Genomic DNA, 16,302 nt, shown 5'->3' with positions numbered 1-16,302 from the left:
TCATGTTTTTTATTTTTTAATTTGTTGTATCAAATAATTTTCATATCTATATATCTGTATCATGTTTGATATTCACACTGTCACTAGTGCAGATATTGGAAGGAAATTATCTTTTTTGTAAAAAAGATAAATAATTTTACCTACTAAAGAGTTATTCAAGTTCCTAGACGGGCAGATACAGTAATCTTTCATGGACTAATACCCATGTGCTTTTCAAATCAATGTGTTGGATATTATATTTTTTTAAAAATATTAATTTATTTGTACTATAAAAACATTTTTTAACTAATTATTTATATTTTTAATTATTTTTTTATTTCATATATATCACATCATAAAAAAATATTATAATAATTATTTCAGATAACACACTATCCAAGTACACTCAATTAATTATTTTCCAATAAAAAAATGACCTACATAACAATCCATCAACAAAAATATTGCATTTACTCATGCTATCTACCTTAATAATATTGCATTTACACTATGCTATCTACCTAGATGGTGAACTCGAAATCTAGTAGTAGAAGACTAGAAGTGACTACGATCGTGAGACAGGCTTAAGTTATACCACATATACACATAATTGAAACAAGAAGTAATCTTGACTAGTTATCTGCCAGTAAACCAACTAATAATGGCCTGCAACAATTTTCCCTGGCTCTAATCATTTTGTTACTCGTTCCATGAACTACTAGTAATTTATTCAGAAGATGAAAAGAGTGAGCGGGATGGAGACAGACATCCAGATGCAGCTCCAAGAATGGCAACGACTGTAAAGAAAACAGCGCTAGCTCTCTCACTATCCTAGACGACCTAGAGTAGCACTAGTACGTACGTACAATACTGCAAAGTGCAAAGGACCACAGACATGCAACTAGGGGTCTCTCTCCCTGACCTTGAGCCTTCTTTATCATGCAGTACTACTGTTACTGCTACTACTACGTGTTCTCCCTCTCTTCCCTGTCACCCCTTTGTGTAATTTTGTGTTTGATAGTGATTCGATGGAAGTGACAAGTGAGAACTGAGAAGATGATAAGATGGGATGTTTGTCCCACGTGGGGTTCGCACGTGGGTAGACACTCATAATCATCAAGAAGTTAGCATGGCTGTGTGGCGGTTGATGGAAATTACTACTACTAAGTACTAAGTACTGACTTGGCTTGGACTTGGATGAATCAATTGAATGAATGTTGAAACCAGTCCCCGGCCGCTGCTGCTGCTGCTGCCACTGCTGCTGCTGCTCCAACTTTCTGTCATCGCATGTCTGTGTGCTTGCTTCACGCAATCTTTGCACCCCGGCCCCCATTCCTTCATCCATTTCTTCTCTTTCATGCCCCTTGCCGTGGCTTTAAAGTCTCCACTTGGCAGCTAGCTTCCACCACCACCTTAACTACTCGCTACTGCTAATTATGCTTTCCGTTGTTTGGGGATTGTTTTTTTGATAAGATAACGGTCCACTTGGCAAGTGAGCTTTTTGAGTATTTATTTAAAATTTTACGATAATTTATTGTAACAGTTATAAATTTTTTTTAAAGTGTGTACATTTTTTAATATTTTGAAATGTGTAATTTAAAAATTTTGAGGAGTTTTTTTAGATTACTGTAGATAAAATTATTAAAAAACTTGTAGCAGATAAATTTAACCAAAAACTTGTTTACAAACAAGGCCAATAATAGAAAACTAACTCTCAATTTGAATCATGGAGAAGACAGCCAGTTTATATTGCTATTTTATGAAGTTTTTGTAGAAAAGTGTACTGTATTGATTTAATGCATATGAGATTAAAAAGGTGATTGATAAATGAATTCATAAAAAGCATTAAAATTTTTTTGAAAAAAAATGACAATCCAAATAAGGCATGATCTATAAAATTGGAGCAGCAAATTTTGAGCTCTATTTGGGATCAAAGCTGCACATCCTTGAAAATAAAATTTTGTTTCGCTTTTGACCTTGAACCTTGAGAAGAGTGAGGTGTGACGCATAACATTCCTTCCCTTCATCCTATGTTCCATTCGTCGACATAAGGAGTAGGTAATTAAGGTACAGAGTGGGGATGACAATGGGGGCGGGCACCTGCGGACACCCGCCTCGCCGGGGTACAAATGGGGCGGGGCAGGGCAGGGGTAAATGCGGGGGATGGGGCGGGGGCAAAATATTTACCCCCGCCTTAAAACGGGGCGGGGGATGGGGCAACATACACCCGCCCCGTCCCCCGCATAAAAAATATATATATAAATACACAAAAGTAACAAAACCTCTAACTGTTCAAGGTATTTTTAGTTAGTGTTTGGAAATTCTTCCTCTCTCCTGTTAGTTCTCAAAAATGCTTGGACATACGAAGAGAGTTTTGCTTTTCATATAGGCTTGCTTTTGATTTTTTTTTTTTCCTTCATGTACTAGGCTTTTGTGTGCATAAATTTCTAAATTGTTCAATCCTTTTAGATAGCCATGGATATAACTTATTATGGTGGGGATCATCTTTAGCTAATTAGTTCAAGAGACCTGTGAATGCTATTACTTAATGGGAAAAGCTCTATGTTGTTGTAAAGCTATGCTGTGGTTTTGGATATGAATCTCTGGCATCTTATGTACTAATACTCGTTTTACGGCAATTAAAAGGTTTAAGATTTTAGTATTACAAAAAAAAAAAAAAAAGATAGCCATGGATATATGTATAATGCTGAAATAACTTCAAATGATATATTTCGGTCAGGAGATGGGGTTGGTAACTAAAAAGTCAGATATATATAGAGGGGCAATCAAGTGTAACCTAATAAAAAATTCAGTGAATTATTGTAAATGAACATTTTATGATAAGTTGATTTCTTTTCTCGCGGGGAAGCGCGAGGGACCGCCAGGGAAATGGGGCGGGGGATGGGGGAAGGAACCCCGCCTCATTGCCATCCCTAGTACAAGGTGATCAGCATAAATTTCATTTGCACTTTCATTTTGATTCTTAAACTTTAATATTCGATACTTTACCTTCAAAAGTATGATATCCATATCATTTCATAATGATCATTGATGAAATTATCAAAACAGAAGGAATATTTTGTCATGCTTTCAACATCACTTGCCAATTAGTCCATTATTTTTGGCAACTCCATCGGTGATTGTACTGATGAACTATGACACGTGTCATACTTTAATAATTAGGAACTCAAGTGTCTAAAATTGAAAAGGCACATTTATATTTTAAGAGTCTAAAGTGAAATTTACCTAAGTAATTGTAGTGTTAAACAATAGATGAAGCTATATAGTATATTATGGTTTCCATGATTAAAATTTATTATATACTCAATATTTGTTTTCTAAAATAGAAATATATAGACATATATATATAAGCAATTAAAATTTAAAACTCTAAAAATCTCTTAATTTTAATTCTTTTAGACGACACATCAGTTACGCGTAATCATTAAAGTAATTGATGACTCGAACTTGTGACCTGAAATAAAGCGTGACAGCGGGCATTTCATTGTCGGTTACGCATAATAACTCATTAGTCACGTGTAACACATAATTAGCAAATAAAAAAATTTCGTTAAAATCTAAGAATACCCTTGTTGATAATTACTCTACGTGGAGATAAATTAATTTTCATTATTTAGTTAGATACGCATTATAAAATGGTCCGGGTCCGTGAACTGACCCAGCACCAAAAGCTTCACAATAATTTTTTTTTCTAGGAAACTATTATGAGCCTCAAACAGAGACAGAAAACCCTCTTTTCTTTTGCTACAAAGCTCTTCTTCTCTCTCTCCAAATCTTTTGTTCTTTCCCCCTTGTGCAACTTTGAAGACCCCACAGAAGAAAGAAAATTAGTTGTATCAGGCGGGACTGGAGAGAAAGAAAGATGAGTGGTACCGGGCATAATGGAAGTGGTCCTTGTGGTGCCTGCAAGTTTCTCAGGCGAAAATGCTTAAAGGGATGCATATTTGCACCCTATTTTGACCCGGAACAAGGTACAGCTCACTTTGCTGCAGTCCACAAAGTGTTCGGAGCTAGCAACGCTTCCAAGATGCTGCTGAGAGTTCCGGCTCATAAGCGTCTGGATGCCGTGGTTACACTTTGTTATGAGGCTTTGGCTAGGATTAGAGACCCTGTCTATGGCTGTGTTGGCCACTTATTTACTCTTCAACAGCAGGTATATATTCCTTATCCATCTCACTTCGAACTTAATTTTCTTATCTAATTATCTACCTCCATCCCTGCCATATATGGAGGAGTCCTGTTTCTTTCTTCTTTTCTTCGCTTTTTTCTTCCTTTAAGTATATAAACTAGTTTTATGGGAACTATGATTCGATGGTGAATGTGGTCACTAGTTTTCTTGTAGATTTTCTATTTTTAGCCATGATGAGGCCACTAAGTTCATAGCTGTTTGACTTTGGGATTGTGAAATCGAAGAACACTGGAAATGCTTAAGATTTTAATCATGGGTGATGTTACTATGGATCTGATTGTTGAGAATTTCATACTCGTTTATGTTTAGTAGTTAAACATGATTTGTTTCATTAAGAAAGCTTCCTCTTGTTAGTTGTCATGTTACTTTAATTTTCTCCATTTGTGATAATCTACTTAGCCAGGGTATTGAGCTCATTTCCTCTTTCTGTCTGTCTTTCTTTCTTTCTTTGTTATAATAATTCTTCTCATGTTCAATCAAAGTCACGTTAACTAGTTTGAACTGCAACTTCAATTCATTGAGAGGACTCTAGAAAAAGATGGGAGTATTTTATTGGGGTCCCCAAGGGGGAGTGGGGATGGTCGACTAGTGATAGGGATACCTGTGGATTTGTGAGTTCCATTTCTCTTGCTTGCCGGAGTGGCCAAACTAAACTGCAATTTGCAGCTCGAGAAATATACAATTGTCGGATGTTTTGACTTTCCTGCACTCTTTCGAGTAGTTATCTTTAACTTCAAGTAAAATATATACTACAAACCATACATTATTGGCCAACTAATGCATAATGTCGTCTTTGATTGACATCCAACAATTGAGCATGGTGATTTCCAAGACATTTCTAGTCCGAAGCAAATTATACTACTTGCAGAATAGGTAACTTTCTTGCATCCTGTCCTATAGTAGCATCTTGATGAATTTATATCTAGAGAAGAGAAGAGAAAGTTGCAAGTCGATCTGTATTCCTTTTCTAGAATGGTTGAATACACTACTATAATATTCAGTGGTGTCCGGATTTGCAGATGAAATTAGGACTGCTCGTGGCTTTAATTAGGTAAGATGGCAATACCACTTATAGTTGACTCCACGATACACCACAGGAGCCTAGCCTAGGATGGACTCATTGAGAAAACAAGATAAAAGTTTCACTTATTTGACAGGATTAATTACCCTCCAAGCTGATGCTAGAGGGTTGAGAGTTGGGACATTTCATATCCAGTCTTGTTGTAATATGCCAAGGTTCCTCCACCAATTGATTAGATCACAGATGAAGCACTATGTCTAGGGAGGAAATATACGGTTCCTCTATAGTTTTGAGAGTTTGTTATTTGGAAGCTATATGAAGTGTGTCCTAGAAAATTTTCATACTTCTTTGAAGACAAACATCACAAATTTATCAACCTATATACACTTATACTTAATTAAAAAAGGAAAAAAAATCTAATTGCTGCAAAATTCTTATCGACTAGATATTAATTAGTATGATGATTGACCTTTTATATGCCAAATTCAACTCAAGCCCTTGATTATTCTTCAAAAAGTGGGCCAAAAAATTATTTTTAGTGTCCGATATGACATATCAAATTCGTAGTCACATCAAGCATCTTATTAATTATTAATCATTTCTTTTACTTGTTAATTATTTTTAGCTTTTTTGGGCATTTGTTCAGTACAACTGTTGATGCAATGACCGTCTTTATAAATACAAGTTGCCGTTATGACAAAAAAAAAAAAGTTGTTGTTGCATGTGGTTCTTTCTACCTAAGCAAAGTTCATCAAATGACATGTTTGTATCATAAGCCTGGGAAAGCTGATAATTTGGATCTGCATTGTTGCATGTTATGTATAGGTTGTGAATCTGCAGGCGGAGTTGGCTTGTGCTCAAGCCCGACTTTCCACACAGCAGCGGCTACCTTCGATGCTGCCTCCACCAGCTCAGGGTCCCTCGCCGGGCAATTTCCAATCTTGTACTGCCAATGCATCCTCAATCCACAATCTTGAACCTCCATTGCCATCGGAGCAAACTTCCATGGATATGGAGGGCTTTTCCAACCCAGTAAATGATCGGGACTTGGGAGGTGGAGACGACCTTCATGCATTTGCTCAGGGTTTTGTTTCTAGATACTTGCCTGAAGTCAAATTCAAGCCTTGTACCTCCCCTTGAAATTCCAACAGACTTGCAACGTTTTTGTTGTTTTGGGGTTGAGTTTCAAGCAGTTTTTTGTATGTAATTTAAATGTAACCGGAAGGCATTTCTGAACCTTAAAAAACTGTGTTTGAAACTGCAAATATCAACATCAGCCTCGTCCAGTTTTGAATTCTTTCGGACAGCAAAAATGAAAGGGAATTCCCTTCCCATCAAGTATTTTTGCTGGACCAAATTTTCTATTAATGCTATAATGGTTCAAGAATTATGTCAATTTGCTGTTTGTACACACTCCCAAAACGGCAAACAATGCATGGATATTTCTAATTTTATCTCCCCCACCCGCCCTCCTCTCTTTGTGGCTAAATTGTCTCGGCTAATGTACTAATTCACTTGTCACTTCAATATGTAAGAGACTTTTTTGTGTAGCATTAGAGTGCAATTATTTTTCAAACAGTTATGACATTTGCTTCCTGAGGAGGTGATTTTAGTCCTGCTGAAGTGGGTTGCACTAACTGGATAAGTGTTCTTATCTTGGGCAGCTCTCTTGGACGAGATCACCTGCTTAGGTTGTGAGAGGGGCTGAATCCCCCGGTATAACTCCGAAGCTCAAGTCAGCTCGGTAGTGAAAGAGTAATATAAGAGTAGAGAAGACGAGTATGCTTTACCAGAAAATTGGTCATCCCCTATTTTCAGTAGAGGTGTTGAGTATTTATAGAAGACGGATAGGAGAGAGGGACTGCCAGCACGGGTCCCTAAAGATCTAATATGGTCAGTGCATCTGATGGACTTGACTGATCTCTATGAAAGGACGTGATGGGACATTCGTCAGGTTCAAACGACGTGTCAGAGCAGCTTTCTGTCCGGCGTCGGAGGCGTCAGAGGTGTCAGATGTCACATCTCACCTCTTCACAACTGTCGGATGCCCTGGTATCACCTCGGCTAAGGATGTTAGCCGAGACGGTAAAGAGGTGGACGTCACCTCAACTGGTAACCGCCGAGATGGTGATTCACGAGGTATTACTGGGCGAGGCCTCGGGATACCCGAGCCGGAATAACCATCCTCGCTTCCAGAAAAAAATGTATAGAATGAAATAATATACCGAAGGAGGACATGCAAGTGTCAATCACCCACGCGATAAACTACTGGAATAAAACAAATCTTCAATTCCTTGATCCCAGAAAAAAAAAAAAAAAAACTATTGGAAGCTCCAACTACGACATCAGTTAAAATGAGTTTCAGAGACGTAAGCAAGATTTCTTTGTGTACCCTTTCACTTGGGAGGGAAATCACTAACACAAGGTAAAGATCATTAACAGAAATTTTTTTTTTTTTTTTTTGGGTATTAAAGAGAGTGATATAAGGATTGTGCAAGCGTGGTGTTTAAGAGTTTTAATGTGAGAATGTGCAAAAGAGTGGCTGGGTATCGTCGACTAGAACGAGAACTACTGCGCTGGAAATCCGAACAGAAGCAGCATACGTTAGACGAGAATAAGAAAAATAGAGTATTCATCATTTAACCCCTAAACTTCTCATGTTCTTCACTTTTTGTTCCAATCTTTTTGTCAATAAGAAATTCTCGTTGTTATCCAGACAAGGTAATTAGATTAGTGTGGATTTGAAATGAATTTATCTTGATTCCATTCATTTAAAATCTTTCCTTCTCCCATTGCACCAACAACCACTATAATCTATTCTAATTAGCTCTGTAGGTTATTTTCCCACTGTTATTTCTTCTCCCTCGTCCTTCTCTCTAGAAAAAAATTCTCTAATTAAAACTCCCTTCAACTCTCCCATGAGAGAAAGATTAGATTTTTTTTTTGATACTTTTCCACGGAAGGAGCCCTCTATATAGTTTTTTTTTTAAATCTGTATAAATAAAATCTTTTCTAAAATTTTCTAGCGAAAATTTCTTCTCTCTTAGTGTTGTCTAGTGAGAGTTTTTTTCTCTCTTAAATTTTTTTAATGAGAGTTTTATTCTCTCCTAGGAATTCCTAGTGATAGTTTTTGATAATTTTTTCATTTTTCTTTTATTAGATCAGAGTTTTTTTAAATTTTGATTATCAGATCTGAAATTTCTTATATCTATTCGATAGATCTTATCATAATATTTGGACTTAAAGTATTTAATCAGCATATCTAATGATTGAAAGCATGCACACATGTTCGTAGAGTTATCTTTATCTCATTTTTTAAATTTGAAGATTTATAATGTAATTTTAATTGTTCTTCGTATCTAAGTATCATTTCTTCATATTTGTTCTTTGATATCTATGTATGTTTGATAATGTAATTTCTGCATTAGTACAGATTTTAATGAAATTATGATATTTTATAAAATAAAATCCTTCATTCTTTTTATATTCAAACCAATCAATTTAATCCATTCACATTTAATATTATGATGTATCATGTCAATTTGAAGGTTTTTGGCATCCCCTAAAGCTCATTGCAATCAATCCAATAGATTGTGTAGCATTAAAGATATGGTTTAATTAATTATTTGACATAGAATTTTTTTTTTAATAAAACATCATAATGTCATTAAAATCTATACTAATGATAGAGTTTATATCATCAAACATACACAGATGTAAAGAATATATTTGAAAAATAGATACTATACATTCATATAAAAGTTATACTGCAAGGTTCCAAAAAATTTAAAAAAATAAGATAAAATAACAGTGACCTCACGAACATCTTTGAATGTTTTTAATTGCCAACACGAATATCCGTGCATGTTTTTAATCGATGGATCTACATATTAACTACTTGAAATCCAGATATTATGATGAGATCTATTGAATAGATCAAAAAACTTCAAAATCTAATAATTAAAATTTAAAAAAATTTAGATCTAATAAAAGAATAATGAAAAAAACTATCTAAAACTCTCACTAGAAATCTTTAAAATAGAAGAAAACTCTCACTACAAAAATATAGGGAAGAAAGCTCACACCAAGCAACCCTAGAAGAGAAACATCAGTCATTAAAAAATCTTATGAAAAACCTTATTCACATATATTAAAAGAAATTAGAGAGAAGACTCCTCACAGGAACAGAAAACTAGTAGAGAAGTTTTGGTTAGAAAAATTTTTTTTGAAGAGATTTATTAGAAAATCAAATTTAGGAAAAATCTTCTAATGACTTGACACTTAATTTCGCATTAATACTTAGTAAAAAGAAAAAAAATCATAAAATAAAAAATTTCAAATTTAATGCCATGGGACGTAAGTGTGTTTGGATAGCAAATTACTTATACAAATTTACCTATTTGTATCATAAATATATTTTTTATTTTACATATATTATATCAAAAAAGTATTACAGTAAATTTTTTTTTTTTTAAAATAATCCCCTATCCAAAATTGCAATACAAGACAAGAGTGCGTGTAGGACACGAGTCAAAACACTTGCACGGTTGCACCTCTCCACTTTCCCTCGTGAAATTGCTTCTTGTCAGGTCAATCCCCCGTCCCCCGGACATAAAAAAGTTACTGTAAGTAATTCCAACGAAAAATTAGAGAAAAGTAAAAAAGAATTCTCAAATCGAGTTGAGCTGGAAGTTTGAACTTCCCCCTGTCCGAAAATCGCTTGCCAAAAAAATTCGAAATTAAAAAAAAAAAGAAAAAAGAAAAACGCGCACTCACACGGTAAAGTGTAAAAATTTCTCCTCATCCTACTTCTGCTGCTGCTGCTGCTGCTGCTGATTCTTCAACTTTCTGCTTCTGCTGCTGACGATTTGCTGTCCTGACATGAATCCAAGCAAAGTGGAAGATGAAATCTTCAACCATCACCACCACCACAGTCACTTGGGGCCCCCGCATCATATTATAGTAGATCATCACCACCATCATCATGGCCAATCTCAGCCGTCGGTATCGGTATTCGACGGCGAACAACCCGACGATGAAGCTTTTCACTTTGAAATGGGTCTCTTCCGCGAGGACGACGAGGATGACATCAGCCAGAACTCATCCGACGCCGAAATTCCCCAAATTCAACCTTCCCTTAACCCTAATTTACCCACTCCACCTCCGCCCCTTTCTCCAAACCCTAACCCTAATAACCCTAGTGGCAGCAATACCAACGGCGTCGGAAAGGTGAATCATCATAACCATAACCATAGTCGTGATCATCATGCCCCGCCGGCGACGTACATTAGCCCCGAGCCTCATATTTCCTCCCAATTCTACACTTTCAACAAGGAGTCTCATGCTTTGATGCTGCAATGTCTCCGCGAAGGCCGCCCAGCTACGCCCGAGGAGATCCGCGCCGCTACGCCAGTTCCTGTGCTTTCCAGCTGGCGGTCGGTCTGGAAGGACCGGAATGAGGACACGGCGTACCTCACTGCGTGGAAGAGGATTCAGGACAAGCTCAATATTCATGTCAATCCTACCAACGGTAATGAATTTCTCTGCTTCAAGAATAATTCGAATCAATTCGTTTCCCATGTTGATCAGTGGCAGGACATTGTTATGAACTTTCACTGCGATGCGGATTTTAAACACCTAGGGTTAAAGGAAACTGTAGACCGAATTAAACAAACCTGGACTGTAGGTGCTAAGTTTTATGGAATTCCTGAGAGTTATATTAGGACGTGTGTTTCTGCATGCCCCATCTGCTCGGATGAGTCATCAGGGTGCGCACCGCGTAATAAAAGGCGTAGATTTGAGTATACAGAGTCATTTGAGGTACCAGCTAAGGAAGTACCCGCTCGGCTGCAACAGTTAGCCGCTAAACATAAAGTTGTGTTGTGTATAAGACAGAAATATATAAGGTATAAGCCATTTATGGCAGAGGTGAAAGATTACGCATGTCATAGGGCTGGTGAGCCAGCATCATCAAAGAAATCCAGGATCTTGAAGCGAGAGCCGTATGCGTCTAAGCGTTGTGGATGTGGGTTTCGGATAAGGGCCATCGTGCCAATTTCAAATTACAATGAGAAGGATAAGACATTTGTTTATGAGGAAGAGGGAACGGCTGTATTTAAGTTGTATGCAAAGCATTCTGGACACGAGCCTGGCCCACTTGATGGGAACGCGAGGATTATGCATCGTGTTGTGGGGCATAAAGGGGGAGTTATGATGGATCAGGATGCAGTGTACGGGATGGGTGAGGAAGCAGAGAATGAGACTTTTGGTTTTTTGGGCAAGGATGATGGTGATCTGCAGCAAGCTGTTTTTCAGCAGGCGCAGGAATTAAGAAACGAGGTTGGGTTGCTTGAGGCAAAAATTGGGAAATTACCAGCTGAATTATTGTCTTCTGTATCTCGTGATTTGTTTGATATTGTGCACAAGCTTAGAAATGTTGGGGACTATGGCCCTAAATCACTAGATTTGCTTTCAGACAAACATGATTCAGATGGTGTGCTGGTGGGAGAGAATGATTTGGCCGAGTGGACTGAACATCACCACCAGAGGCTCTATGGGGATGGCAAGGATGTGGATCTACTTGATGACGATGAGGACAGCTTTGGGAGAACCCTTGGTGATGTTGTTCCTTGGGATCCAATGAGGACTGACTGTAGGACTGAGAAGGATCTGCTCAGTGAAACTTGTAAAGCGGAAAAATGGTTGAATCCAGGTGAGTTTGACGAGAAGAGTATCCTTGACTGCGGGGATTCCAAGCTGACTAAGCCCTTAAGGCATGATGAGACTATAGATCCGGATGTAGGTCTTGCTTTACAGGTAGACAACTTCTATCCTGAAAATCCGAAGTGGTTTGACTCCCCTTGTGGCTTGGACTCTGGTGCAGATTGTGGCGATGGAGAATTCAGGCCTGGGGGGATTGTGTAGAATTTATTCATCTGGTGAAACTTACTCCCAACTTATTTGAGTTTTCGGGTGCCATTCATCCATCTCTCATCCTTGGAAGTGGGTTGTATAGTTGTGTAGACTGAAGATTGAAGCTTCTCACAGCCTTCTGGGTCTGTGCTTCATGTAATTCTGTAAAGTATAGCCATTAGGCTTCTTTGCACATACCTTTAATGACTCTTCTTAACTTGGCTTTAAGTTCTTTTGCGGAGATTTCAAATCTAAAACTCAGTTTCTCTTATACTTCTCTTGTTATGGAGTCTTTTAAGTGTTTGAGGACTTCATGGGTTCATTACTGATGCTTTTTTTTTTTTTTTTTTTGTCGGTGCTTTCCAATGGCGTTATTGTTCTTTGATACACGTGTACATGCATGCACAAACTAGTAGGTACATGTGTGTTGGTCCTTCTGTTACCAGTAATTGTTGTTTTATTTCTGTTGTGAATGTTTCTTTATATGTTTCTCTTACAGATAATGTTATTATGTTGCTCAGTAAGACATGGTATATCAGCACCTAAATTGCTGATACACTAATACTTATGGAAGTCGTTTTACCTTTTTGCTAAGGACTGAATTATGAGGCGGTTTAGGGTTTTGGTGGGGATGCCAGAATACAATCGAAGCACAGATGACTATTAGTTATTGTTGTGTTTCTATAACTGTTACTTATAGAGTCCTAAAGGCGACCATTTTGCCTTTGTTTCGTAATTTTTCTTTCATTTGTCATGGTTTTCATATTTACACTCATCTAAATTATTTCACCTTGTCCACTTGCAAAGAAAAAGTAATGTATCAGCAGCTCAATTCATGCTTTCTTAATAAATTAAGTTTAAAATTTGGAAATGAATATCATGTTTGAGGGACAGAGTGGTAAACTTGTTTATTGTGCAATACAAAATAGTAATGGTGGAGTTTTAATGGTAACTTTATAAACTAATGTGAAGGATTATACATTTATGCATTAAGTGAGAGGTTAGTGTAATCTACCCATAGATTATGAGGAAGAGGTTAGGACACCAAATATTTAGAGATAAAGAATGGCGGACACCAGATAGATCCGGAAAAAGGGGGATTATTCAGGGCAGGCTCGATGGATGACGGGGAACAATTGGATGGTTAGGACACCGCATATTTAGAGATAAAGAACAGCGGGAACTTTTTGTACATGGTATGCCTACTTTTTGAAACATATCCGGTTGTTTTGGTGGACAGTGACGGAATTGTTAGAGCGGATGTTCTTCCTGTTAACTGCTCATCAAAAAACCTATGTATTCCTTGTTCTTCATTTATCCTGCTACACAATGGCACATTTATTTGAATATTCCAAAAACAGAAATGTACTTGGATCTGTTTGACCTTTGTGCGTATGCAACTACAGTAAGCATTTAAACACTATAATGTGAGAGAATTCAAAACAAATTCAGGGTCACACTATGTGCTGCACCATATACTCATGAGGCATCTTGGGAAATGATCAATGCTGCAGATTGTGTAACTTTAGTATCTCATCCTGCTCATAGCATTAATGCTAGACTGGCTACATAAAAAATGTATTATTATGCTGTTGTCACAACTGCAAATGTTAAGCCTACCCATTGTTTTGAGAATCAGAATTTCTTATGCTTTTGATGGCTTTCTGCAGTATGGATTGGGGAGCAGTCCTATTTGTGTTGCAAGTGCTTTACTAGCACATTTTTACTTCTTTGCTAATTTATTAAGATGTAGCCAAAAAAAGAAGTCCTTTGTTGGTTTTCCTCCTCCTGGTAAACAAAATGTCCTTAATACCATTGCGTTACTTTCTTTGTGTTGACCCCATGTCTATTTTTTCTTGAGCAAGCATGCTTGTAACCTTAAGTCTGGCAAAGGTGTTCAGATGAAGTCTGTGCAACACAAGGATCAAGAATGCACTATAGAAGGTCTTGTCTAGAAAGTTTTGTGAAGATGCGGGCTCTGGGATGTTCTGGCTCACTAAGTGATTAACAAATGCTGCAAGTATGATTTCTGGTGCATGATGTGTATCTGATTATTTAGGATGCTGTTGATCACTACTTCTAGCGGTGCCTAAACCTTGTAGCACGTGCATCTGCTTATGACTAGTGAAGTCTAAAGAAACTAAATGGAAAATTCTTTCATTGGCCTTGTTAGATCAGTTGTTTGACAGCTATAAATTCTGTCTTTCGGGCTTGTTACATCATATGGGAACGGCTCCATGTTCTGGAAGCAGGTCACAAACAGATTTCCTGTCCTGGTCAATATTAGACAGCACGATGTGTTGTGAGGACTGCAACATGAGGGTGCTATGCAGAGTGGGTATAAAATGGACAAGAATGGCAAGAAATCCATCAGTTGCCTATCAGCAAATTGCAAGCTCTGGGTAAGAGCCAATCAAATCATTCGTTGACTTTTTCTTCAGCATTGACGTGATGTTGATCATCACCCTAATGACTGTTATGATTATTAGATCAAATATTAAGTATGTTTAGTTGCACATGGTCAAATTTTATGGTGAGTGTCTTCCTAAACTTTCTCCCTTGAAATGCCACTATGATGTTAGGGGAAGAATTCATTATACCAGACTCCCAGGCTTATACTTCTCATTATGTCATTCATTGTTGTATGTTTTCTTCTGTTTTTGTAGATGTCAATTAAGTTGCATAGTTTAGTGCAGTGTTGCATGTTTGACCTTTTCTGTTGCTTGGTTTACTCGGAGATTGTTACTGAGGTTGTGGCACTTTTTTTTTTTTTAAGTTGTAAGGTACAACGTGTTCCTTTATATTCCACTGTCTATTCTTTTCCTTATCTTTATACACTTTTGCTTAAGCAAGGGTTTGGATCTGGTTTTTGGTCCCTTCAGAAATGTTTGTGTTTCATTTTTTATCTTTAAGTTTGGCTCGTTTATTCTGTGTTATATTAGTATGTTCAACTGGTTCTCTTTTCTCCTTTTGGTTTCTGAAATTGCAAATATTCATTCTTAGTTGCTTTCACTTGTCTCTGCTTATCTGTGTTTAGTCTCCTTGCTGTTCCACCATGTTTTGAGGCTTTTATTAACATATTTCACTTGGCTCTATATCCTGGTTGTTAACGTGCAGCGACAATGTTCAGTTTGGAGACTCTACAGTTTGTTGCCAGGTCATGTTTCTGAAGTTTCACTGTGGCATTTGTACTTGGGGGAATGCTTTGACTGGAAAATACCATGCAACAGCTGAAAGAAGTTAGGTGCTTTGTTCGTAGATAGCACCTGACACACTTTAGTAAATTATCACAGATTAAAGCGTCTAGAGAGCACGGGAAAGAGAGAACAGCTAGTAAAACTACAACCTTCTTCAACTGCTGAGTCAGCTGTAAGAGCAGATCTGGCATCAAGCCTATCCCTTGACCCTTTTCGGGGATCAAGTATTACCTATACAGAGTACCAAAGGTAAGGCGGGTCCCAGGAGAAAGCTGCTTTTGTTGAAAAAATTTCTGTTTATTCACTTCTCTCTCTCTCTGTCTCTCTCCCCCCCCCCCCCCCCCCCCTCTTTTTTTTGTTGGCCACAAGATGCTGGGGGTGCATTAAAGTCTGAATTCCTATATCTGTGTGTAGCTTTCATACTCCAAAACACATGCAGGAATCCAAATGACGAAGATGGTGACTGTGGGTCTGTGATTTTTAATATTTTATTGGGGAAAAATTCAGGATTTATTTTTAAGCTCACAGTACCTATATTTTGTGAACCCTAAATGCACACCTCTCCATGGGAAAAATTGACAAACCATGTATATCCACTTTGCACATATCGGACCTGGTTGTTGGTAGTGTTCTAGATTTCTGATCTCAGCATTTGGTTCAAATGGGTGAACTGTGGCCATTTAAGATTATGCACTTCGTTTGCATGCTTCTTGCCATGCTGCTACACTGACTCTGAACTGGGCCTATGTATTGTCGCATTTTCTGAAGTATAGTTCAAACTCATTGGGTTTGTCTTTGACTAATGATTATTGGTTTTAAATCTATCTTTTGTTCTTTTTTCCCAGGTTGAGCTAAACTATTGCAATATTTTAAACTTTCTATTTGATTTTATTCAAATGTTCCATACAGCTGCCTTTCATTTTTTGGGTGAAGTACAACCGATATTAAGTTGCAGATGCATCAATCTTCTGATACCTGAAGAC

At 37.4% G+C, this 16,302-nt stretch overlaps 2 protein-coding genes across 3 annotated transcripts; both read left to right on the top strand.

The window, feature by feature from the left end:
• Nucleotides 1–3,673: 3,673 nt before the first annotated feature.
• Nucleotides 3,674–6,504, top strand: LOC113727707 (LOB domain-containing protein 19-like). 2 transcript variants are annotated; one of them, XM_027252012.2, is made up of 2 exons: nucleotides 3,674–4,153; nucleotides 6,051–6,504. In XM_027252012.2, exons 1-2 carry the CDS (start codon nucleotides 3,863–3,865, stop codon nucleotides 6,348–6,350), a joined length of 591 nt encoding a protein of 196 aa, XP_027107813.2. In that variant the 5' UTR covers nucleotides 3,674–3,862; the 3' UTR covers nucleotides 6,351–6,504. The 2 variants fall into 2 exon arrangements, with proteins under 2 accessions (XP_027107813.2, XP_027107812.2); XM_027252011.2 differs by having other exon boundaries at nucleotides 6,036–6,504.
• Nucleotides 6,505–9,916: 3,412 nt separating this feature from the next.
• LOC113727705 (uncharacterized) lies at nucleotides 9,917–12,393 on the top strand. The gene has a single exon (XM_027252010.2). It carries the CDS (start codon nucleotides 10,092–10,094, stop codon nucleotides 12,132–12,134), a length of 2,043 nt encoding a protein of 680 aa, XP_027107811.2. The 5' UTR covers nucleotides 9,917–10,091; the 3' UTR covers nucleotides 12,135–12,393.
• The last annotated feature ends 3,909 nt before the right edge of the window (nucleotides 12,394–16,302 follow it).

This window comes from Coffea arabica, chromosome 2c (assembly GCF_036785885.1).
Source record: "Coffea arabica cultivar ET-39 chromosome 2c, Coffea Arabica ET-39 HiFi, whole genome shotgun sequence".
NCBI lineage: Eukaryota > Viridiplantae > Streptophyta > Magnoliopsida > Gentianales > Rubiaceae > Coffea > Coffea arabica.
Note: the sequence above shows the minus strand (reverse complement) of the source record. Positions and strands in the feature narration are given on the sequence as shown.

Excerpts from the sequence above, each read along its gene's own strand:
- LOC113727705 (XM_027252010.2), top strand. The coding sequence starts at position 10,092 with ATGAATCCAAGCAAAGTGGAAGATGAAATCTTCAACCATCACCACCAC.
- LOC113727707 (XM_027252011.2), top strand. The coding sequence starts at position 3,863 with ATGAGTGGTACCGGGCATAATGGAAGTGGTCCTTGTGGTGCCTGCAAG. Across the intron at positions 4,154-6,035 it reads TATTTACTCTTCAACAGCAG|GTTGTGAATCTGCAGGCGGA; the intron begins GTATATATTCCT and ends TGTTATGTATAG.